The sequence below is a fragment of the Ammospiza nelsoni genome, chromosome 4 (assembly GCF_027579445.1).
Source record: "Ammospiza nelsoni isolate bAmmNel1 chromosome 4, bAmmNel1.pri, whole genome shotgun sequence".
Lineage (NCBI taxonomy): Eukaryota > Metazoa > Chordata > Aves > Passeriformes > Passerellidae > Ammospiza > Ammospiza nelsoni.
This window is the reverse complement of record NC_080636.1, coordinates 27,611,103-27,637,459: the sequence shown is the minus strand read 5'-3', so window position 1 is coordinate 27,637,459 and position 26,357 is coordinate 27,611,103. Positions and strand designations below refer to the sequence as shown.

The 26,357-nt window shown below is 42.1% G+C and overlaps 1 protein-coding gene across 3 annotated transcripts in view; it reads right to left on the bottom strand.

Annotated features, from left to right (window-relative positions):
* Window positions 1-10,360: 10,360 nt before the first annotated feature.
* Window positions 10,361-26,357, bottom strand: part of PDGFRA (platelet derived growth factor receptor alpha) — a 34,417-nt gene continuing 18,420 nt past the window's right edge. For all 3 annotated transcript variants that reach the window (XM_059470140.1, XM_059470142.1, XM_059470143.1), the window contains exons 13-23: window positions 23,173-23,277; window positions 22,382-22,492; window positions 21,494-21,647; window positions 20,319-20,485; window positions 19,046-19,161; window positions 18,370-18,492; window positions 17,664-17,775; window positions 15,978-16,077; window positions 15,751-15,856; window positions 14,801-15,036; window positions 10,361-13,741 (exon numbers count right to left, since the gene is read on the bottom strand). In XM_059470140.1, coding sequence (XP_059326123.1) covers window positions 13,594-13,741; window positions 14,801-15,036; window positions 15,751-15,856; window positions 15,978-16,077; window positions 17,664-17,775; window positions 18,370-18,492; window positions 19,046-19,161; window positions 20,319-20,485; window positions 21,494-21,647; window positions 22,382-22,492; window positions 23,173-23,277 — 1,478 coding nt within the window. In that variant the 3' untranslated portion in view covers window positions 10,361-13,593. The remainder of the gene's footprint in view (window positions 13,742-14,800; window positions 15,037-15,750; window positions 15,857-15,977; window positions 16,078-17,663; window positions 17,776-18,369; window positions 18,493-19,045; window positions 19,162-20,318; window positions 20,486-21,493; window positions 21,648-22,381; window positions 22,493-23,172; window positions 23,278-26,357) is intronic.

Here is a 26,357-nt window from a genome sequence, read left to right as displayed (position 1 = left end):
TTTCATGGTCCTTTGCACAGCTCAGAGACTGGAGAAGTTTCCACACCCAAAGGGGAACTCCACAGAGCCTCAAGCTTGGCACACATTCAGAGTGAAGGAAAACCCAATTCTGCCCTGCTTTCCTCTGTACAAGGAGATTCATAACTGCATCCCTTCCCCAGGAGACTGTCTTATCCCTGCAAACTGTTACACAGCACTGGAAGGCTTTAGCCACCTCTCCCTTGGTGTGCTCTCGTTTTGCACATTACATTGAACGCGAATTGCTCCAGAGGGAGCTTTACAGTGCAGGGATTGGGGCACCCACGTGGGAGCTGGGACACAGAGAACCATCAGCACTAATAAATATTTAATCTTTGTATGCAAAGTGTAACAGCTTCACTGAGAGAGACTCTGCACCTGCCAGCTCTGCTCAGCCCAGAGCCTGCTCAGCAAGGGCTGCAGGAAGACGAGGCTTGAAGCAGATGGTGAAGTTGAACTTGGATCACCCAAACCATAAGCATGTGCTTTAGTCAATCTGTACATTCAGCCCAATTAGTGAACAGTGCCAGATCTGCCAAAGCCACGTTTTTCTCACGCTAAACGATTGATCAAAACAAAAGCAAACATCTCACCCAGGCTCACCAGTCAGCCTTGCTGCTGATCACGGCCCCACAGGCAGTGCCAGTGTTGCACAACAGCCGCTTTCTTCAGCTGTCAGCGCGCATCCTTTAGACATCAGCAGGAAATAAAGCACAAAACTGGAGACAGGAAATTGTTTAATGATAGAAATTGGCAAAGACAGGTGTAATCCTCAAGCTACATTTAGCTCATTTTAGGAAATACACAGGTATCATTTTGACAGCACACTTTTAACAAAAAAAGGTAGAGATTTACAAGGTAAGATGTGCTTTTCTTAGAGGACCTAACCTCATTCTGTTGGTAAATTGACTGCCAGTCATAGCTGGAATGTGAATTTTTGTGAAATCAGTCTAGAAAAGGATATTTTAAATTCAGCTTTCAGTGCCTTTTAATGCTGTTGTTGAATGAGATCTTTGGTGTAATACAGATTGAAGGAAGTCTATTAGTACCTGCCCTTGGTTTCACAGCCTCTGTATAAACACCACCTTTGCCTCTGGTACTGGCCTTTTCTCATCTACAGCTGCTCCTTTGCTGCAAACTTTGAGCCAGGTTTAACTTTGGTTCATTTAATCTCTAACACCTTCCCTAGCTGTGGACTTGTCTCTGCTCTTTTCCTGCCTCTTCTCATTAACCCAAGACACCCAGCTTTTTTTCTCAGTTCCCCATTTCTCATTAATTTATTTTCCAAGAAGCAAAAAGGGAAAATAATTATACATCGGAAACCCCAGGAAGTACCAAATTAAAACCAGGGAGCTGATTTGTGTCCTGAGAAGACTCCAAGGTCACAGTCCTCTACTGTTCCTCATTGTGACCAAGAAGCCTCCTTGACAGCTTCGACACACACAGAGCAGCTGTAGGAAAAAAAGGACAAACATCACCCCTCTCCAGCTGTGCCTTCACATACACAGACAAATCCTGCTAGGAAATGACAAGGAGCAGCTAAGGGAAATGGACTTCAGAGATACAAAACACTCCTCACTGCCTGGCTTGGAATGGATGGGATGAAAGAGGAAGTGTCAGATCCAAACCAGAGCGTGCACGTACACCTGTGACTGTGTACACACAGCCATCTCAACCTGCAGAAGATGAAAAGCAGACCAACAACTCCCTTTGATAAGGGAATTTAGCTATCTATGTTATTACATGCTAATGACTGCACAGGACACAGTATAAACCTGACTTTTTTGGAAATGGGAGAGATAAATAGAAATTAATCATGGCTTTCTTACAGTTCTGCTTTATGGATGTGAATATCTGAGACTGAAGGTAGTGCCTGAATATCCTATTCAGTATACCTCCTGAACTTTCTTTCAGTTTTATTCAGACTGCTGCTAGTTATTAAAGCTCAACAGACAAATTCTAGAACTATTGAGCAGATTCCAGGATTCTCATTGTTTAAATTACTTGTAAATTGAAAAAGACAAGAGAAAGGATTTTTTTTTCCCTGACAAACCATTTAACCAAGTATACAACTCTACTTAATCAGCTGAATGCTGGTGGTTTTCCCACAGAGAGAATTTCTGGAGAAGCCCTGTAATCTGTGAGCTCCTGTGGACTTCTGGGAGGAGAATGAGACTGGTGATGGGCTGTACCAGATTCCTTTGCCATGTCTTTGTGATGGATGGTGAAGTCCCACCTGCTGGAATCACAGATTTTTCACTTTCATTTGTGCATTGCTAATCGTTAAAGATAAAACAAGCACAAACCTGAAAGTCCATCAAGTGGAACTGAAAGAACCCAGCATGTTTTGTCTTGATTTTAAATCCTGCCTTGGAGAATCAGCTTATGGCTCCTGTTATTTGGTGCAGCAGTGCTTCAGGTATTTTCTTGAGCACCATAATCATTTTGCCTCCTAGGCACCAATCAGGGTTAATAAGGTCAGCCAGAAAGGAGCAGATTGCCCACTATGTAATCAAGACAGACTTTGAGTCAAAATCTTTCTATGCCAGTAGGAATATTTCCAGACTTGTACTAGAATATGAATAGGGATGAAACGGCATATGAGGACTTTTTTAATAACCCTTCGATAATATTTTGGAAGCAGAGATGAAAATGTGCCTTAATTTACAAAGGATTATAGAGTCATGAATTCAGGAACTGGAGAGGATATTGGGACACTGATGCATATTGTCCATTTATCATTTTGATAATTCGGTTTCTCTGCTTTTCTCTGCTTCTCCATTTGGCACATTTTGCATCAAAATACATATTTTTAAAGATGCAATCCCAGTGAGTTCCTGCACAGTTACTCACATGTATGGCCCTTCAAAACCTTTAGGTTTTAAACCCAAGGCCAATATGTGATTCAAAGTATTGCAGTGAGCATGGAGCAAAGTACCTCAGTGAGCAGTGAGCAAAGCATTTGCGTCCTCCAGAGCAAGGCTCAGGCAAATGACTCACAGCACCTGCAGGGAGGGAAGGAGGAGTCAAACTGATTTTCCAGAGTACTGACCACAGACATATCAGGGGGTGATGTGGCCTTAAGGGAGAGGAAGGACAGGAAAGGACAACAGCGCTGTTAGTTTGTGACTTCCATAATTGTATGTTTGCAGAATTAGAAGGGAGGGAGGGAAGCAGGAAAGACAAGTATTTATCAGTTGCCACTTTCTGCTTGTTGCATGCAAAGGAATATTTCTGACAATTTCCTTGCTAAAAGAGCTGAGCTTGCTGAAACCTAAAGCAGGAGGATTATATTGGGATGGGATATAAGCAAGCCCAGCCACTGCCCAGCTCCTCCAGCTCTCCCAGAACCTTCTCATTACCTAACATCCTTTGCTTTCATTGCTCTGTCCAAAACAATAACTGCATTTTCATGAAAAATGTTCTCTGCTGAGAAAATGTGGCCCTTTTGTGCAGATATATAGCTGTACATTCACATAATTAGCAGAATTTATTATACAGAATTCCTGACAAGTAAGATCACATGAAAAGGTTGATAAGCTAAAACTGCATTTCAACAAGCTGTTTTTGATGTAGTCATGACAATGTAATGAAAAGTTTGAAAGATGTACAATTTCTGTAATAAATGAATATTCACTTTTGTTCTGAAGTATTAGTACTTGTGTCTAGACTTTGAGTGCTTCCAATCATAGAGCTACTAAAGCCAGAATTCAGGTGGTTAGCAAAAATGGTATGTCTTCAAGATGTGCCTGCTGTACTAAAAAGATTTTATCTAAGGCTAGGCTGTGGGTAATGTGAGATAGATAATAATTGATTTTTTATTTACTTTATTTATCATTATTTTAAAAATTGTTTAAATTTTTAAGCTATTTTTAATATCTTCTTTTTTCCAGATTCATTTAAAAATTGGGAACTTGTAAACACTCCCAATATTTGGAGTGCTTGTCTATTCAAAGAGAGAGAAGGTATAGTCAAGTATATATAAATATAAACAATCCAATCTCATTACATCAGATCAGATTCAACAATATAATGACATAAAAATAATAATCTGACAGTATTTTAGCTGCTGCATGGCTACTGGATGTAAAACTCAAGGTAAAATGAGGAATGGGTGATTTGGGGAGTTGACAGGAGGGTCAGTTGTCAGCTGTTCAAATCCAGCCCAGGCTGCCCTCAGCAGCAGGCCAGTAATGGAACCATCACTGCCCTCACTTTCTGGCAGCTGTTTGGCTGCAGTAAAACAGGACAGTGCCCTACTCCCTTTGTTTTAGGTTACCCATGCCTCTGTTCTCCTGACAGGGCCAAAAATCTCTCAGACTACTCCCAAGGAGAGAGATGTCAATGCACAAAACTCAGCAAGGATGTCTCGAGTGATGGTAAGGCACATCTAGAAGTTAAAAGCTTCATGCCAGAATCACAACATTCTCTGAGCCCTAAAGGAGCCTCCTTAGTTTCTTTTAAAGTTTGGAAGGTGTCCTGGTGATAACCTCAAGGCTAAATCCTTAATAGTCCCTCTTGGTGGTCTACGAGTGTCACACTTTTGACTTACTGGTCTTGACTAGAGTCTTGGCCAATGCTCCTGTGGGAGTGAGAACAGAGGTGCTTTGTCCTGGGCAAGGTGACAGGGTTTAGTCCCTGCTAGCACTGTAGGATGTGCCATATTATGGTGTTTATCCTGTCTAGTGCTTACATGGTATGGCTCCCCCTCCCACCATCTACAACTGTGCAGGGGTCCTTCTACCTCCCTCACCTGCAGCAGATCCTGTTATTGGAGAGGTCTCCTGGAACAGAGCTGCTGTTCCTCCCACACCATGAGTCAGACAGATCTCAACAGTAGGGCCAGCAGTATGTGTGTGGCTGAGAGACCTCATCAGGAGCCTGGGGGCAGCATGATAGAAGGCTGCTGGAATCAGATATAAAGTATTGGAGAGAGGAGAAGACAGGGAAGCAGGTTTGCCATGAGCTCCATCACCACTGTTCAGCAGACGTGTAAGAAAATTCTTCTTTTCTACTGACTCAGTGCTCTCACAAGCCTCCTGCTCTCTCCCTGGTGAGGGAGAAGAAGATAACCTGAGCAGTATTGTGCCAAAATTCAGTGTGGCACAGCAGAGCTCCATGACTAAGATGGTCTCAGGATTAATATGCTGTCAGGTTGGAAATGTCTTTTATGAGCCCCATCCACACGGCTGGCAAAACCCAGGCAGCACTGGCGGTGTCTCTGACCAGTGTGAAGTTGTAAGGCTGTGGTGGGGCTCAGAGCCCTCTTTATCATTACTCCTGAGCCATAAAGGTGAGGTTCCTGTGGGCGGGGAGCAGCCAGCAGGCAGACATGTGCCCAAATACACGGGCCACTGCATTCTGCTCACACATTTGAGCCCTTGTGTTGGGGACCCCCTTGGAAAAGGAGGCTCCCACTGGCTCCCAGAGCTGACTACCACAGGGCAGAGCAGGGGAACAAAATGCATCTTTCATGCCTGGGTATCCCTTATCCACAGTTTGAGCAGAAACCCAGCAGACAAAGTTCTCTATCTTCTATCCTCTATCCTTTCCCAGCATTTATTTGGAACCTCAGGAGGAAGGCAGTAAAAGTGGATTTCAACCAGGTCAAAAAAACCCAATAGCTTGCTTTTTAGTCCACAGCAAAAAAGGAATTTTCAAGAAAAAATCTGAATACCAAAATATTCAAGCCAAAAAATAAAGTTTTTAATTTTTGGCAGCTCAGGACAGGTTTGGGCTGCTCAGTTTTTGACAGTAAAGCAACATATATTCGCACCATTTTTTTCGTCTTCTTTTACAGTATGCTGACATTTTCAAATGCATTTTCTCTTGAAATGCAGTTTTGCTTGAACATTTTCAACAACGCTTTTTCACGGTATTTAATTCTCAGGGTTTCTCACTGCCAGGGGAACAGCCGAGAATCCAGGGAGGAGCCGTGGAAATGCATTAGCAATGGCAGCTCTCAAGAGCAGCTCAAAGTGGCACTGGACCCCTCCAGCTCTGGCCCTTGGCAGCAGCTGGTGCTGTCCAAGTTGGAAGTGGAGCAGAGATGCAGCAGAGCTCCCAGCCCTCATCCAGGGGAAGCTGGAAAGGGTAGGCACAGGAGAAAAGGGCCAAGTCAAATGCACCCTTGATCAAATGGTGCAGTCTTAGCAAGACAGCAGGAAAAACAGACTGTGTCACGTCCCAGCACTGTCTCACTATTTGTGCCAAGCCTTGCAGTCAGGAGAGAGCATCTCCTGACCTGCCCACAGCTGTCCCTGTACTTGCAGCCAAAGGCAGTGTCAAAGCCTGCGTGTTGCTGCATTACACTGTAGCTGGAAACGCTATGGAGGGTCCTCTATACATTCCTGCTTTTGCATTCATAAAAACCAAGTGAAAGCACCTCTGACCCAGCCCAGGAAGGGTTGGCAGTGGCACCCCTCCCGCTCTTCACTGAGCAATCTCTCTGAGCCAACAACAGGGAGACACAGCTCAAAGAAGCATGGAAAGGTCATATGATAGAGTGGGAAAACACATTTAACTAAATTCACCTGCATGTTTTTACTGAATAGAAGTATTGTGCTATTTTTTTCCCTACAGGCATCTTTTCTCCTTCAGGGCAGTCCACCTCAACTAACTTCTAGCCAAAGGAGTTCCCACTTCATACACAGAGCATCAGTGTTGCACACATGTAACCAGGACTGCTGCAGGCAGACACCAGGAACTACACTAAAAACAACTAAAATGTGCTGATGAAATCCCACTTTCCTGCTCATCCAGCCCATCAGACTAGAAATGATAGGGTTTCTGAACTCCTCTGAGCAAACAGTGTGAAAATATAAGTCTTGGTTTGGTGCATGCCCAGAGTGTTGAACTAAGAACACTTGTCTCATATGTAAGCAGCTGCAAAACCTGATATTTACACAAGGATTCACAGAGATGAGAAAAGCCTGTGTATTTTTTTTCTAGATGGCAGGCTCTGATTCAAACGGGAATTAATTTGGGAAAACCCTCTGGTTTGTATCATACAGCATGCCAGGTTAAATGACTAGAGTAGACTCTATTTTTTGTGTAATTGAAGATTAGCTTTAGAGCATTGACATTGTTCCCACATCAATATAGTAGCATTTTTGCCTACCAAAGCACCCATCATTTTGCATGTCAAATAGATTGTGAAAAAAGCAGAACTCTACCTTTAAAAGCACTCAATCAACAAGATCACAAATGCACTTGGTATAAATACAATTGCACCTATATATGCTTTTGTGCAGAGCTGTCTCTGGGAACCCACACTTGTTTGGCTTACCTTAGACAAGGTGGCTGCAATTTCAAAGCTTAGAGCTGCCTTTAAATGGCTTTCTTAGACTTGGGTATGAGCTGGCACATGCTTCTGCTGGCAACACAAGGGCTGTTGTCTCAGCTACCCAGCAGTATTATGCAAAAGAAGGCTTTTATGAGGCCAATTAGTAGAGCTGGAAAACCCAACCCAGGTTTGGCTACCCAAGCCCCACCTCAAGGGCTCAAGTACCTGATGTGAGTTTCTCCTCATTTTTTTTCAGATTTATCAGGTGGTCTAATAAATTACATCCCCCTTCTTACAAAGCCTGGATCAATTTTATGGAGAAATGCTAAAGCAGACAATGCTCCTGTGGCAGAGGCCAGCAGAGCTGATGGCAGGGTGGTACAGCACAGGGGATACATTAGATTGCTGCAGGGAATAGCTTGCAAACTGGAGTTAACCTCCACCCCCCATGCTCTCTAGGGGTTACATTTTGGGGGTCTGGGTACGTACCTTAGGCTGGTCCCAACTATTTTTTTGAGTCTCACAAAGGCACATGAGCCTGGCCCTCAGCTCAGCAGTGCTTTTAGCTCCCCATTGAGCACCAGCACAGCACTAAAGCAACAAAAGAATGAATGCAGAGAAAAAGACATCATCTCAGGTGATATTAGGATATCTAAGGTATCACTTCTTGCCTCATTTTAAATAATATTTTATTTTAAATTCCTCCCTCTCTCTCCACAAGAGGTACATTTTTTGAGGCAAAGGCAGAGTGCTCTTCAGCACCATCAGGGATAGCAAGGCAGTTGCCAGTCTCATCCTGCAAAAAACCACAGCTATCACAAGACGTTCAAAGTTCTTCCAAATAAAAAGGTGGAGCTGATGGACACTGTGTGTTCCTCCTATTGCTTTAAAAGCTCCAACTGTTCTGCCTCTGCAGTGGCAATACATCTGTGTTGCTGTGCAAGCAAAAACAGAGAAAGGATGAGGAAAAGAACAATTTCACATATTTTTGTCTGTTGCTTCCATCTTGTGGCCAACTTGGAAAAGAAAAAATTGGGGGTTTATTTCAGTTAAATTATTATTAACAAATGAATGGAAACACTGGAATTTTTAGAGGTGGTTCTAATCCTTAGCTCCAGTTGTTTGGATGGGAATGAATTGGGGTTGGAAGCTAGGTTTTCCCTTTGAAAAGCATTGAACACCAATGCCAGCAGAGGAAGGGGCTGGTGCCTCCTCTGCCACACACTCTGTTTTGGTCTCACATGAGCTGCTGTGCCAAGGGTGCAGGACAGAGATGAGGTCAGGAGGACAAGCCCATGAGTGCTGAGCCCACCCTCACCCTGCTGAAGGCAGCAGTGATGGGACTCCAGCAGAGCATGGACTCTGCTTCAGCTGCTGCTTCACGAGCTAGCCCAGACCCATGAGGTGGATTCTCTCTTCTTTGTTTTTGAGCCTACAAAGTCTTTTCTTTGTCTCCCTTTCATTCTTCCTGGGGGTTATGCCAGCACACAGCTCCCATACCACACAGCCTCTAACAATGGGGATGACTTGATGGGACGCAGCAAAATTGCTGAGACAGTTGCAGAGGCACCATGCCTCAGGTTTCCAGAGCCATGGGGATCATCTCAAGGGGGCTGGATAACTTCTCCCTGGCTTGTGAACCTGCTGCTTTTTCCACTCATAGCAACGCAACTTAGCCAAAAATCTTTTTACCTGCATAACCTGAAGTAATTCTCTTCCCATCCTCCTGGCCAGAAGCCTGCCCTTCTCAGCTCCTGGCACAGTGCTGCTCTCTCTCAGCTCCTGTTTCCTGGGCAGGCTGCCTCTGCCTTGTGCCATTGCGTGCCCTCAGCACATTTGCAGCCAAATACTTGCTGAGGCCTTGAGACAGGGAGCAAGATGATGCATGGAACTCATGTTGGACTCCCAGCCTGGTGGAGCAAAGAGCTAGAATTTTGCCCAAAATGGGTCTGCTTCAGCAAGAAGGTGAGAAACTCACTCTCCATGCTCCCCAGCATGGACAGATATGCTCACAGGCACACACAGCCATGCCCTGTGCTTGGGAGGATGCTCTGTAGCCAGGCTCTTGCATAGAGAGGGATTTTGGTACCCCACACAGCAGAAATGACGATTCCATTCGTCCTTGTGTCTCACACAGCTGCTGAGCTGCCAGAAGAGCAGGTGCACAGCCCAGCAGGATGTGAGGGCACAAGCACTTCCAGGGCTCTTTCCTGTGCTCCTGTGGTGGCAGGAAGTGCTGTGTGTCTGTGCAGGATACAGGATAAAGGCTCCTTTCAGCGAGGACACACAAAGGAGACACAACCTACTGTCACTCGTATCCAAGGCCAGGGCCCAGGATGCTGCACCCCATTTGAGTGAGGAGGGGATGTTAGATGGAGAGTTCATGTCCCAGCAAGTTCCCAGCAGAAACAGCGGCCACCCCAAGGACAGAAGGTTGCTAACCTACCCATTCACAGGGCATTCCCACAGCCAGCTTTGCCTGGCTCCCAATGGAAAACCAAGACAGCCTTTTGTGCAGGAGGTGCAGCTGCCAAGTTTAACTCTGATTTCAGGTTGAAATCTTGCAAATCTTCTCAAATTCACATTCAGTTACATATGCTGTGTAAAATTGATTCTGTGGGAGCACAGAACCGTACTAAAACTTTAGTGTGATTCACAATGGTGGTGAGTTCAGCACAAGTTGAAAAACCCTGTAGCCAGGGGCCTTTTGTGAGTGTGTGCAGAGAGCAGGCATCAACCCCAGCACACATGGTGCCAAGGCCAAGGGTCTCATCTTGGGCAGGGAGCACAGTGCCCACCCACTCACCCACCCAGTGCTGGGGCACTATACCTGCTGTGTTTTGGGAGATAACATGACGGCCCACAGATGTCACTTGGTATCCTGGTCACTTGCTGCCAGCACTCCCTCACTGTGCCCATGGAAGGGCTCGGAGACAGGGTTGTCATTACTGTTTGATGGCTTCACAGACAGCTCAAAGACCTCTTGAGGGAAAAAATCCCTGAGCAAGACTGATTCTTTATAACCATCTTTCAATAAGTGAGTATAGACCCCTCACATATCCTTAAATTATATATCATTTATTGAAATATAAAGATCTTCATTTACAAGATTTTTTCAAAGACAAAATATCAACAGGGGCATTTTTGAAATACATTTTGTGCCTACCATCATTCAGGCCAGTTTGCCCTTCTTCAAACATTTCACAACAGCCATCATTTTGGAAACACTTCCTTTTTTATTATTCTAAAATATAACTTTTGGACATTCAAAGTGCAACAGTTAACGTGCCTGTGGAATATATCACAGTAGAAAAAAATATAAACAAAGGCAGTGATATAGCTGTCATAAATGTTTTGGCAGTATTCTAGAAGTCTATATAAAAATACTTATATACATATTGATGTATAACATCATCATATCTCACGTCCTTCATCATGTAATAGGACCATTTTGTACAAGTCGCAGACCACGCTGTAAGGAATTGGTTGGCCATTCCAAATCAAAAGCTGCATTTTGTAGGATAACACTGATTGTCGTTATACAATTACTGTAGCAAAAGGTTTGGGAAAATCTCTTCCAGTGGCTTCTCAAAAAGTAAGCCATAAAATAAAAAGTCTGTAATACTGATAATATTGTGAAACTAAACAATTCATTCTCATCCTTTCACACTTCTCCCTCTCTAATAAATCCTCTCTCTTCCTCTTCTTCTCATTCCAGTTTCCAGGCCAGCTTGTCTGATTCCAAGCCTGCAGTGAGCTGGGTTTGGCTAGACCCCTGCCAGGGATGCAATTGATCTGTACAATACTCATGACAAGATGGAGAATTAACATTATCATGTACCAGAAAATGAGCCAGCTCTGGTTCATTGGCTGAGTCTAGCCTGAGATGCACGGTGAGATGCAGAATGAGGCTGGTGAGGGGAAGGCAAAGCTGCACAAAAATGTCCTTAGATTCCAGTAACTGATATAATAAAACATGCTGGGGCTGATTTTCAAACCCTGAAGAACACCAGGCCATGTGCAAAAATGCAGGTGAATCTTGCCTAATTTGAATGTGTAGTTGTAAAGACCACACATGCAAATTAAGGCACATGTCATCTCGAGTGGCCATTCAGATATCTGGGATATCCATAGACAATTTGCATTTCCTCAATTCATGGTTCGTAACTGCAGGGAGATTTCACACCATCTCATCTGTCCTGGCTGTACCAAGAGTCTATGTTTCACAGTTGTCCCCGTACAGAGCTCAGTGACGTGTTTGGCAAAAGCATGGTCCCAGGAAGACACTTGTTCTTGATCTGTCGAATGCAAGAAGTAGAGGATGCACCATCAATCACCATTCCTCCTGATTGTCAGCTTCCATCGGGGTGGAAATGTGGGGGCTCGCTTCAGGTCCTGTTTCCACATTTGCTGTGATCTTGTGCATGGCCTCAGCCAGGTGACAGCTTGAAACACAGACCCAGAATGATTTGCCTGTGCAGTGTCTGCCAAAATTGCATTTGCTTTTGTTTGATCTGTAGCTGTCCACAAGTGAAGTCAAGGGGACTTACAAAGCTTTTTGTAGGGCTATTTGAAGGTAAACTGTGGTTTAACATGGGAGCATGTTCTGTCAGTCACTCTTTCACACTTTCTGGGAAAATATTTCAACACAGGAATGAGTTTGCACCACATTTGCATTGGTTGTATCGTAGCAGAGGTTGGGCATATCCTACGAGGTGCTCATTGCACTGAATTAAGGCAAAGTTTGAAAGCTGAGTACCAGAAAGGATGGAGCCCTTGGCAGTGATATAATTTTTTTCACATGTAAGTCTTCCAAAGTGTCATATCTCAATAACACATTGTACAGTGATAGCAGTAATCATAATACTTTGTTCGTATAAGTGGTGCCAAAAATCAACAATTGCAGGCTGAGAGCAGATTCATTTTCATGCACTTTTTTCCAAAAAACACTCCTAGAAGCATTTACCTTTTGTAGTTACAGTCTGCAAAGATAGTAGAGATTTTTGCTCCTGTTTAAACTTGAAAACTAAGACAAGAATATTTTCTGCATATTTATTTTTGCTTACTTGAAGTTGCATTTCAGGCTAGGAGAAATATCTTTGTTTCTTGAACAGTTTAAATATCAAATCAATTCTTCACTAACCTCAGGATAGCTAACCTCAGGATAAGATTTCTTTTGAGTACCATGAAACACTAATAATGAGGTATTGCTGGTGGTTTATCATAATCTTCCATTCTCCAGCATCTTAGAAATCTGGTATAATTTTTTTAATTGAAATTTTTAGGACCTCACTTAATCAGAGGAAAACTAATTGCTTCTAGTACATCTGATTAGAAAAGCTACTCAGCTCATGAAAGAAAAAAATCTTAAATTTTTTCTCCATGTTAAAGTAGTTTTAGCTAACCAGAACAATTACCATTCGGTGTAGATCAAAAAAAATTCATAAAAATTTTGGGCTGGAAATTTCTCCCCTGCACTTAAAAAAGTGTTTTGATATTGTGCTTTTACTGAAGGACAATGGATTGTAAAATATACATTTAGTGTTACTGAAAACAGTAGTAGTATTATTTTGAAAACAGCTACCTTCTATAGTTAATAAAGACTTACTAGGTTTCTAACACCTATTATAGACTGAATTTTAATTATCATTATTATTATTATTATTATCATTATTATTCCCCTTTACTTGCATTAATGGTGGAAAGTAACATGTTTTATAGTACCGGTCAGTCCCTTGTGTTTTTAGACCTTTTTGGTCCAAAAGTGGTTTTTGCATGTTCTTCAATTCACATGATAGTTCAACAGCAGCTGACATTGAGATTGAGGGAGGAAGTACACAGAATTCATGAATGACCTCTTCTAAAATCCATGGCATTTGTTCAATGTGCACCTCAAAAGATCCTTGAGTAGTCAGTTATTTACATAATTACAATGGTGAAGTATTGCTGCAGTGGAAAATTGATCCATCAAAGTCATATGAATGCCCTTGAAACACAAAACCAGTCTGTTTGTGGCCTTTCCCTTCATCCTCCTACCAGTTGGAATGGCAAACAACACTGAGATGCTACTGAAGTACTGCAAGAAGCAACACTAAAATATCCATCTTCAACATGTCTCTTTCATTTATATTCAGGCTGAGTCCTCTGCCCATTTCTGGGCGTTCCTTTCTACAAATCCACCTCCTCTTCACATCCTTGATGTTGCAATAAAGTGGTTTTCTGTGTAGAGCAGAAGTCTGTGGAGAGCTGGGGAAGGTTCCCTGTGTGCAGAGCTGGCGGGCGGCCGTGCCTTACAGGAAGCTGTCCTCCACCAGGTCTGAGGAGTCGATGCCAATGTCGTCCATCATGTCAATGTCCTCAATGGTCTCGTCCTCTCTCTTGATGAAGGTAGAGCTACTGGAACCGGTTTCAATGGCACTTTCTTCAGATGTCTGTGAACTGGAAGAGACAGATATCTCAGAGATAAGGTATGTGGTGACTCTGGCTGGGTAAATACTCCAGTCTCTGGCAGAACTGAACGCTATCTCCCCAGATGCTTTCTGACCCCCAGTGCAATCTTAGGTGACTATGACCACCGGTTTCTTAGGACATGACATACCTAGTATATCAAAAGTAGTGAACCACCTTGGAATTCAAAGGAGCATGCTGGCACTCTCAGCCAGATACTTGTTGGAGAAGTAGTTTTATGACACTACTGTGACAATAGGCCACTTAGTCAAATCTAAGGAGGTCAGGTGAAAACAAGATAGCAATAACAGCAAGATAAGAATAACAGACAGAGATAATATGTCTTAATTTTGATAGTACTTTTAGGGACTTCTTTCTTCCCTCACTTGAATAAAGCACAAAGATATAAAAAAATAAAAGAAGAAGAAGAAAATGAAAAAAGGCATTTCTAGGTTGCTGAATCTATACACTGTGAATTAAGGGCTGAATTAAACCTCCATCATTCACAATTAGGGTCAGGCAGTGCTGTGTTGTAGTGGCATTGGTCATGCAAATTGACAAGAAGAAGTAAAAAGTTCTGGGCACCCTGCTTTCATAGAAAATTAGGAGATATAGAGACATAGAACATGGAAGATATTATCAAAAACTTCTCCTAGATTTAGAATTTGTCTCACACAAACAAATCAATCCTTTGAGGTCTCATATGAAGCTGCAAGGAGGCAAGATGTGATGGAAATTCTGCCCACAGATCCACAAGACAACCACTGTGACTTGAGCAAGCTATTAAAGGAGTCCCAAAAACACACAGAAGCCCCCTACCAGCAGTCACCTTACCCTGGCAACCACAAAACAGGAAAAAATAACTTTTTCCCGTTGAAAACACTGTGGGCAGTCATATTACCATATTTATATGTGACTCCCCCAGTAAGTAGTTTGAACAGAGCTAAGGAAACCATTTGCAGAGTACTGTGCTGGAAAGGGGAAATGGACATTGCCGAACATGACCCCAAGTGGTGACTATGGGCTAAGGGCTCTGTAAACTGCACCTACCTGTGTCTGTTCCTTTTGCCAAGCTCATCTTCAGAAACAGGGTCAATGTCAGGCAGGGGAATGATGTATCCACTGTCAGCACTCAGCCTCTGCTCATCAAATCCACTCTCCCTGTCCTTTAGCTTGTCTTCATTCTTGTAAGTTACACCAATGTAAGCATTGTCACAGTCCCCTCTCATGCGTGTGACAGCTGGGTGATCACTTTTCAGGAAGTCCAGATGAATCTTCTCATAGCTCTGAAAAAATTCATTTCAACCCTTCATTAGATGCTATTCACTAAGGCTGCCTTTCTTCAGATGGGCAGCTGTGATTCATTAGCCTAGCAAATATTCTGCCCTATGAGCCAGCAGTACTGGATAGAGAAGTCCAGAATGTTCAATTGCTTTGAAGGGAGAAGTGTCATGTAAGTGTGACATCTAGATGATGCAGGAGCAAAGCTTTGTGGCAGCACAAAGCAGACACGTAGATGTGGAAGAAGGGTAAGGAAAGGGGAGTTAAGGTAGGTCAGAAAAATGAAACACTGAATGATGGGGAAGGCACAATTTGTCCAGAGCTATCAGAAATGTGAGGGGAAAATTTGCTGGTGTCAGGATCTGAAGAAGAGACAGGGAAATTATATTCATGGGCCAAGAAGTCCTTTGTATATAATTATTTCACAGCCTACAAAATCCCATGAAAATATACAGAACTAGTTCTCCAGTAGAAAAATTGAGTTGTTAGGATTTAATTAGACATAAAGGGTTCTGTTTCCCAGTTAATACTGCAGAACTGCTTCTCTCAGCTAGTTTGACTGAGGAAACCAAACATGCAATGTCCCTCTGCTAATCACATAATTCTCATAGCTTAGAATGTGCCAGTTCAGTGCTCATGGCTCTCATGGCTGGAACAATGCTTGTAATTCCCTCTGAAGCAATATACAGAAAACACAGAGAAAATTACAAAGAGCAAACCTTTTTGTACTCTCCAGGCAGCAAGCTCTCCACAATTTCACTCAAATGGTAGAAAGAAGGTCTTTTCTCCGGTTCACTGTTCCAGCACTTCACCATAATCTCATACCTGCAGATAAGAAGGAAACCAGTTTAACCAGCTGGTAGAGGAACACAACTGATCAAACAGAAACTGAAGCCAGAATTCTCTGGAGACTGGGCAGGTGTGGAAAAGCCAAATGCACACATACACTTCATTGGTGGCATGATCAGGTTTGGCCATTCGGTATCCACTCTTGATCTTACTGTAGAAAGTAGAATCAACCATCATGCCAGGATAAGGTGTGCCACCTGCAGAAAAAAGAGAAGCAAAAGTACTACTCTATACTTAAATATCCATGCAGAGTTCCCAAATACTGTCTTCTTGTTGATGTTAGCACTACAATTTAACATGGCATCAGAATTATTCTTTCCTAGCCAGCGCTTCACATCAGAGCTATTGTCTTGGTGACAATAGCGATGTTAAGCCCCAATGTGAAATGCTGGCTAGGAAAGTTTGAAGTAGATGCTAGTTAGAAAAAATACCTTTTCAGTGTTTATAGAATGTATTTGGGAGAGAGATTGGATAATACCTGGATCAGGTCACCAGCCTGCTTTGGCATGGGTTGTCAAAAAGTTTGGTCTTAGCTAACACAGCTAACTGATAATTTGGGGCTGCAGCACAGAGACATCATTGCCCTCATGCTCAGTTGTTGCTGATGTGTAAAAGAGTAATTCAAGCTGAAGTCAACATGGTATCAAGATGTTATAATTGACCTTTTTAACAAACACTACTGAGGATATATTTTGCTTTCCAAAAAGGAACAATTTTCTCAGATGGAGGAGGCGTACTATAATATTACTTCAGAAATCTCTGCCCTTTCTAAAGCAGGATTTTCACCTAAAATTGAGCTTCAGAACCTTCTTTACAGATAAAGCAGTGAAGTTTAGTGCTTCAGTTCCTGAGCTGTCCAATGTCTCCCAGGGATATCAGGGAATGGCTATTTACAGGACCCTGTGATGCCCAGAGATTACAGGAATCAATACCATAAATAGTGGTGCAACTGTTGTTTTCTGAGAAGCAGTTATGTGACAACTTGTTCTAGCAAATAACATTAGGCTTGGGGCTGCCGTGGGGCAGGAGTAGACACCACAGAGGCATGAGTAATTCTGCTGGCAGTAAATCTGGGCAATGCAGGCTCGCTGGAGCGGGCCATCCACCCGTCCAGGAGGCTAATTAATTAACTAATGAGGCTGAGGAGAGAGCCAGGCTGCTCCCAGCTGGGAGCTGTGCGTTGTCTGGAACTGCTATATATTGTCATAACCACTTTACACTGCCATAAACCAACTGTGCGAGCAGTGTTGACCTGGAAATGAGAAATCAGTGTCCCAGAAGATTGACATTTATTTTCATTCTGTAATGGGACTAAGACAGGCTCTTTTGAAATGTGTATAGAGACTGTTCCAAAGCAGCTGCTGAGCTGGGCTGCAGCCCCAGGCACCCCATTGCAAGGGAGAAACATGCTCCTTCTCATATTAGACAGAAAATCAATCCTGTTGTGCACACCAATACTTTTCCACAAAAGATTTTCACACAGTTCTTTTAGTTTTACAGCAAAAAAACGTATATTGCAAAAACAAACAAACAAAACTAAAAAAGCAAAACCCTCAAACAAAGGAACAAAAAAAATCCATACCAAAACTAAAGAGAACTTTGGGAGAGTATGGACATTTCACTTCACACCTAACACTGGAATCTGAAATGCCATACAGAAGAACAACTAACAGTGGATTTCATGTGTATATTTTTATATGCAGAATTTTAAATACTTTGTGTAGAACAGTTTGAATTGAAAAAAATTAATCACTACGCATAGGAAAATATTCACAGTACATACCAAGAGAAAATATTTCCCACAGCAGAATGCCATAAGACCAGACATCACTTAATGTTGTGTACAGGTTGTCAAAAATACTTTCAGGTGCCATCCATTTTACTGGGAGGAAAGTCTGTAATAAAAAGAAAGAAAGCCCAGGCACACAGATTGGTCATTAAATAAATTATTATTATTGCAATTGTTGTTTGATAGCCAGGAATAACATCTCTCTATAAGAAAAGTTATGTTAACCTTGCTAGTGTTTATTTTTAATTCAATTCAATTACATTTAATACAGAGGTACCAGGATTATAAGCAATGCTACTTGTTGCTCCCCACAAAAACTAGTTAAACCATAGCTGCACTCATTTCATTACTGGCAAATGACCAGGTAGCAAATGATTGAAAGTATGATGCAAAATCTGGCACTGCTGAACTAGGTCTGATATGTCATTGTTTGACAGTTCCTTAGTAATTTATCCAGTCACAAAACCTGCCTGTTAAAAATGTCAGACTGAAGTGGAGTACTGAATGTGTACTTTTTCACTTTAAAACAGAGTTAGAAAAGTTACAGAAATTAGTGATTTGAAGATAAATTGTTCTGAGGCGCATTCATCCCAATGGCCAATTACTGTAACCAACACTGAATGGCAAGAACATGAAATAGCATTTAAAACTGACAATTTTCATTTCAGTTAAAGCAGAGCTCCATAGATTAAGTACATACACTGCCCTTGGAGACATAGTTGGAATCATGCATGATGTCTCTAGCCAGCCCAAAGTCACAGATCTTCACAATTTTTCCTTGAGCCAGGAGGACATTACGAGCGGCCAAGTCACGGTGCACACACTGTGTGGAGAAAAATGGAGTTGTTCAAGGACATGCTTTTTCCATGAGGGCCACTGCCCTTACAAAAGGGTTGGCTTTCTAGGTGCAGTCCTAAAAAGACCGTCTACTGAACAAGCACCTGCTGACAGGGGCAGGGAGGCACCAGGCCTCAGGACCAGCAAGGTCTCACACAGATGCATTTTAAGGGGGAGGAGGCAAAAGTGAGATCACCCTTTCCCATTCCATCCCTCATGTGCTAATGATTTGCCTGTGCTTCTCACCATGCTGGTTTGTGACTGCATGGACCCTTCACCCAGACCCTGCTTTGACCCTCCACCATCTCTGGTACCCTGACTCCAGCAATGTCACAGGATGAAGCAGGGGAAGACAAGAGACTGCTGCTTTGATTTTTTCCCACCATGGTGATCTCCATTTCCAGGTAAGTGAGAAAGCTGTCTATATCTCCAAAAATAATACTGTATTGTGTCACATGCTCAGAATCTAAATTTAAAACCATAGCTGCAGAAGACATTTTTGCACCTTATTCCATTTCGCTTATTTTTTATTTACTTACATTTTTAGAAGCCAAGAATTCCATTCCCCGTGCAACCTGGTAGGTGAAGCTCAGCAAATCCAATAGGCTGAGGCCTTCTGAACTGTCATCTGAAAGAAGGTTTTTGACTTCTGATTCTATCAAAAAAAGAAGAAAGACGTGATTTTGCTGTGGAGTGTGAAAGTAGAATCCATCTTCCCCTACCTATCATGATTCTGAGCTGATAATTTTAGCAGAGTACCATGACCAAAACAGTCTTTTCACAGTAACTATTGCCACTTCTAATGTCTGCATCAGTCACTGACACATACTGCATTTTTAAAAACAGCCAGTGTTAAATAGCAAGTTAGAATTTTTTCCTGTCTGTAATTTTTTTCCCCTGTCAACAGCAGGAAAAAGTAAAGAGAGAAAGAATTGTTGCTGGACATTACTGGGCTGTCACACAGGTTGTTTACTCATTGTGTGGTACAAAAATATTTATTTAGAGGTGATGCCTTCATTAGGGTTTTATGCATGCATGTACATTCTTATCCATTTACATTTGCTGAACACTGCTGTTTCCCAGGAAGTATCCACTGGCACTAATCCAATACCAGCAAAAAGGGTCAGGAATTCATGGCAGCAGTTCTTATTTATTTTATGAAAAATGCTGGAAAAAATCCAGTCAAAATCCAGTGATTCATTTTCCCTGACTGTCCTAGAGCATGAGCGCATAAGTCTGCCATGTAAATCTGGGACTGGAGATGGTTCCATTTCTGAGGCCTGGAGGCAGAGGTGGCAGTGTCTGTTTTTAAACAAAAGCATAGTTGGGTTCTGAGAACAGGGACAGGGAATAGGATGCATTCATTATTTTCATTACATAATCCAGGAAAATATTTGGGAGTGTTCTGCATTTGCTAAGTGTCAGTTAATGTGAAATGTAAGTGGAAACAGTACAATAAAAACTACTATTAGCATTGGTCATCGCTAATGCTCAAAATCCTTCAAACTACAAGACTAATAAAATCTCTGCCTCCAAAGAGTGCCTACAGCCCCACTGCTGAGCACAACTGCCCAGTGCTTCAGCACAGAAACAGACACACAATGGGACCCCTTCTGCCCCAGCAACATGCTCTCCTACCCCCAGAGCAGGGTGGAAGAACACAACCACAAGATTTTGCCTTAAAGCTTATGCTCACACTCTTGCTGAACAGAGCTAAACAGTTTGTGTGCATTTAGAGGACAAAACTCAGATACCTGTTTACACAAGAGCGATTTGTACCAATGATATATGCAGAAGGGACAGTTACATTACCTGACATGGATTTCTTCTTATAGGAAGCAGGCCGATCATACACAGATCTCTGGATATCAGAGTATTTAGAGCCCTCCTTCCTTTCCAGCATTGGCACATACTGAGTAGTATCAGCTTGTTTCATGTCCATGTATTCTCCAGTGTTTTCAAAGGATAGTATCACATAACTGAAATTGAAAAAAAACACAAGTGTATCAGGTAGTGACTTCCCTCTCAGAGCATGTGCATATCTAACCATTCATTTAATGTGTACCATTGGATTGAGGTGAAATTCAACAGCTAGCTTCTTGTTAGGAAATACACATATATAAATATCATTACCAGATATCATATGTATTACATAACCATCACTTATTAATACATGTTACTATGAATTACTGTAGTCAAACACAAGTACTGCAAATTTAGGCTTTTACCAGCAGTCAGGTATGTAACCATGCCTTATTTCCCAAAATCCCACTGAACTCAAGTATCATTACCTAGGGCTTTTAGCTCAAGGTATTCCAAATGATTGGTGTAATTTACTCACACAGTTTGCATCAAATCCAGTCCTGCCAAATAAACCCATGCCCAGATGAATGGCACTGGCTTTAGTCAGCTACCAAGGCAGTTGATCTACTTCTCTGAGTGATTTTTTGAATGAATCTCTGTCCACCTTTTAAATCCTGGCTCATTTTATGGTATTATATTATTGCTGAATATATGATGACAAGCTTCCTCAACCATCATCTGGAAAAAGTTCTGGGATGAACATTAGCAATTAGGACGCTTTTGATACTGGCTAAGCCATTGGTAGATAAAGGAGAGGACTTGAGTTTGGAGAACAAGCCCTACCAAATTGCTTGGAGGGAAGGAGTTTTAGACACTGGAAATTCCCCAAGCATGGAAACAAGGAGACAGGTAAGTGCACTGGGGTATATAGAGAAACCACAGGGGTCCTCAGACTGCAGGCATGTCTACATGCAGGAAACACAGATCTAGGACACATGTCAGGGAGATTGAATAAAAACTGTTGAAACCTTCCCAGACCTATGAAATGTGACAAATAAAAGTCTAACAAGAAAAATTGAGGAGGAGTTTAAACCAATGAATGAGAGTAATGCTATAAGGGTTTATAATGGCTTAAATCCTTAAGTTACAGGTCACTGATTTCTTTTTTTCTTTTTTTTCCCCACCTTCTTGTGCTTTCATCAGCAGGGTTCATCCCAAAGATATCCAAGTCTTTTTTAGGCTTTTCAGGGTGTCGGTTCAGGAAATTGTCCCTGTTCTTATGCAGGTAGTTCACCAGATCACCATAAAAACAGTATTCAGTAATGATGTAAATAGGACCTGTTAAAATAAAGCAAAATTATGCATTGATGAGTGGCAGTTTTGAAAAACAGAAACAAATACAAAGAGCCTCCAAAAGTATTGGAAAATATAGTTGCGAGTTAATTCATTTCTATCTACTAAGTTATGACTGCAATTATTACCAAATATCAAGAGGTTTTCTGAAAAACTGTATTTGGTTATATTTATTGGTAAGTCCTCTACTTGAAACCTGTGTTGATGCCTGAAAATAGAACACAAACTTTTCCAAATAAAATAAGAATGATAATATAAAAACTTTCAAATACGCAGTATGGCAAAAAAAAAAAGCACTCAGAATTAAATTTGTACAGTTTTATGAAACAGGGCAATTAGAATATCTAGCCAATATTGTCCAATTTGAGGAGCAGTTGGTTAGGAAACCTCCACCCTGGGTTCTGCCTCACGGGAGCTCTCTCCCCGATCTCCTACCCTATCTTTCATGTGTCTTTGATGACATGGTGCAAAATAAAAGGTCTTCAGTAAATTAACAGGAAAGACTAGATAAAATTTAAGGAATGCATCAATAAACATTTGTTCATTGTGGGTAGAAAGCTGGAAACATACTAGAAGTTATACCTAGGCATTTAACAGTCTACAAAGCTATAAATACATGAAGATTACATAAAAATCTAAAAATCTTTAGGCACCAATGTGCTTGTTAAATACTGAATGTTGATCCCACAGCAAACCTTTATTTTGTCAACCAAACTCACCTGATTTTGTACAAGCTCCAAGCAGATTCACAATATTCAGGTGGGGGCCAAGATGTGTCATTATCTTCAGTTCAGACATGAGTGCCTGTTTTTCACTGGATCTAGCTGTAGCTGTTGAGAAAAAACATATTAGCCACCTGGTGGGAGCAGTTACCTTTTTCATATTTACAAAAAAATTCTCCTTGCTTGCCTCATTGAAGCATTGCTGCCAGCATGTCCCTTACTTGATACATGCTTTTCTTAAGATTTGGAGAGGAACCCCAAATGATTAGTAAGGGACTGTCTTGATGCAGCTCAGTAGCTGACTGAGTCTGTCTGTCCCTTTCCAGAGGTGTAGTGGATTGCCACATGGCACAGAAGCACTCTACAAGCTGCTCATTCAACACAAGCAAGCTCCCCATGGTTCCTACAGAATCACTGCATCAGATTCTCAGTTCTCACAAAGCAGGAAATCTTCAGTGAACTTATACAAGACCTGCCTATTTCCCCTTGTTGTAGAGCCCTCATTTGTTCACAAGCATTCATGGTTACTTTATCTTTCTCAGTATTTGTTGAGTAATTGTAGCTGTTCAGCTAAACCTAAACTTTAGATGCTTTCAAAAGCCTGGGTACCTTCAGGCGCGAAATGCCATCAAGCAATCTAACTTATAATTTTAAAATCCCACCATTTCACCATTCACCATTCATTTTCAACTTCAGATATGATGAATTAATTTATAACAAGCAAAGTTTGAATAACCCTCTGGGAACCTGCCCTGCCTGGCTTGGGAAATGGAACCATGACAACTTACGTTTCAGCATTTTCACAGCTACTTTCATCACGGGTTGGGAGCGACTCAATCCATATGCAGTCCCTTCAACCACTTTTCCAAATGCACCCGAACCAAGGATCCGACCTGAACACAAGGGAAAGCATTGTTCATTTCAGAAAGTAACAGCAATTCAGCTCCTTTCCTATCTCCATTCCTCTACAAGTTGATTCTTGTGTGGAAAGGGCACATTCCCTTAGCCAGACCACCAGTATTATTGCTATTAATGTTGTTTTCAAGCAGAAAAAGCAGATATGAAGTGCTATCATTAAGTACAATTCTTAATAAGATGCCAGCAAACATCAAGAGCACACCTGTAAGCTCAGCTCATTCAAATTCATCCCTTCCTGTGCTCTGCCATCTTCACTTTATCCTCTTACAACATGGATTGTCCTAGGCTTAAGCTGACCTCTTTGCCTCAGTCAACACCTGATTAAAATACAGGTGTGTTCCTGACTTACAAATCTTAATTGGGTCCCTCAGCTGTAGTTTTGGTCTTTTATATAATGCTGGATACATCCAGCAGTAAAATGGACTAAAGCACATCAACAGCCCATTCAGACAGGCAGCATCATTTCAGATCTGCAAGAAGCTGAAATACATGTTGATCACATATGAGGGGAAATTTCTCTGAAGTCTAATGTACAAGTGTGTTTCATCTGCTGGAATAAATTGTATTGCAAATTTCCAAGTGCTGTAATGAAACAGTTAATGTTTATAGACCCTTTACTCTTGCCACAAATCAATTTAGACAAAAATTTGGTATTAATATATCCTGTCTTCTAATATGGATACAGTCTCCAGAATAATTTTGTACAGATTGAGATTTTAGAGAAATATGAACTACACGAACATTCTCCAAAATGCTGTATTTCATAGCTCCTGCATTGAAAACCAAGTTCATCAAGGGAACACTTAGTGAACAAACCTGTGTATGAGGTCCAGATGCCAGAATATAATCACATGCCTGACAAGCTGTCACTTTGGTTTTATGTTAGTTTTTAACTTGAAGCACAGAAAGAGTGAGTAGTAACTTTTACTATGGAGATACACAGCATTTTGTCTTTGACGTTCGTTTGCGGTTTGAACTTGTCACCTTTTACACTTCTGAAGGTGTTATCTGGCATACAATGCCATATGTTTCTGTTACCCTCCAGCTACTGCCCCCACTTTTATTGTGCACATGCTTTCAAAAGAAAATTTCCAACCAAACAATATCTACATTATTAAAAAGCACAAGAAATGGTTAAAGAATGCTTAGCTGAGTTAACACTGGCGAACCTCTCCAAGATTATGACAGCATAGTTTGTCATGCACACAGAAGCTATGTGATTTCTTTTCAAGATTCCCGTGCTCCAAAGGTTATCCTTCCCAATCAGGATGTGAGAAAGCTTCACACTAAATTTTAGACTAATTCAAACAACCTGAGTTTGAAATTTGGCCCCTGAAACTCTTCAGGCTGAAGGTCTGGGAGCCATATGGCAGGATGCAGCCCTTCAGAATGTGATGGCATCTGCTGATGCTCCTTGATCTTCTTGTCTTCACAAGCCAATTCCTCCCCAAAACCATATTGTCAGCTGAGCACGAGGCACACATCTCCCTCTCCATCACCTCTGCTGGGCTGGGGTGCATGTGGAGGCAGTGAGAGCACTTCCCGAATGGCAGGGAGCCACCACAGCTATTTCCCCTTTCCAACCCTCTCTGCAGATGTAGCTCAAGCCCCACGTCTTTTGCATTTGAAATTAGGAGCCAGGTGGGAGCTAACTGCCCAAGAACTGGAAGCATCTGTAATGCCATCATATTCTTGGTGAGTGCTTCGTTGAGGCTCAAAATTACAGTGAGAGTTTACTCTTCAGTATAAAGGCACAGCTGTGATCTGCTCACTGGGGGAGCAGTGCTGCTTCACCACCACAGAGGGACTGTGCAGACACAGCAGCAGCTCAAGATTCCTCCAACTAACGGAGGAACAGCAGCTAATTCAGCCTCTGTACCCATCTACAGAGCTTATCTGCTGTGCCTGCCAGAGAGGTGCTGCTTTTCTGCTCAGAGAATACAAGGGTGGGGTGTGTGAATCTGTTCCAGATGCAGCCATCTCAGCTGGATGCTTCTTTTTCTAAAATTAGCCTGGGATAATCAACCCACCCAAATGAAACCATAAGTCTCTTGGGCTATATTAAAAGCCAAACAAGTGTCAAGCATTATAATCTACACCCAGTTTCTAGACTCATTAAATTAAATATATCTCTGACTGTTGTGCGACCTGAATCTTAACTTGCCTTTTCAAATAGGCAAGGGTCAGATTCTGTGTCAGACCAGCATTTCATTTAATTAAGGTCACCAGGACAAATAAGTGTCTTGCTGGGAAGTGATGAGAGCAATTCTGCTGTCTCTGTCCAGCCACCCTGGTATCCTGAGCAGCAGCACTCTGACCCCACGCCTCAAGAGGAGCTGCTCTCAGCTCTGTCAGCCAGATGAGGAGGTCCAGGTCCTGCCGGGACCTCACCAGTTCTCAGCAGAGCCAGGAGAAGGCCGTGGTGTTCAAACAGCTCATGGAATTACTGCATTGTTCCTTCTGGTACACATCTCCTGGACTTGCACTGGTTCAGGAGCCCTTTAAAGAGCAGTGCACTGCATATACAGTGGATCAGAGATTGCAAAGGGAAATTTGCAGTGTAATCCAAATTTATCAATTGAAGCTCCATCCAGCCAATGTTCAGAGATGGCCTTTAACACAGCACTGCACTCCAGGCACTACTGGCTAGAAAAAACAAATAAATGCCAGCTGGCTTACACAGCTAGGATGGAAAATACTCATCTTGGCAGAGCCAAAATGGGTTTGTGACCTGCTTCAGAGCCTCCCTGAACTAAAGGTGTAATTGCTTTGCTGTCATCTCCCACTTAGATAAGAGAAAATCCATACAAATCAGAATTGTCATCCCTAGAAACAAAAGAGGGTCCCCCCTCACCAGAAAGCATTTAATACCTCAAAAGTGCCAGCAGGTGAGAGTGTCTAGAAGAGCAGTTGTGCAACCCAGATTGACAGGAGGATATGGAGCACTGGGTTTTAAAGTTACTGACTATTCTGAATACACTTGTAAACAAGAAGGCTTTGAAGCAGGCTGTGCTCATGAGTCAGAGGGAGACAAAGTCACAGTGGTGGTCTTTAA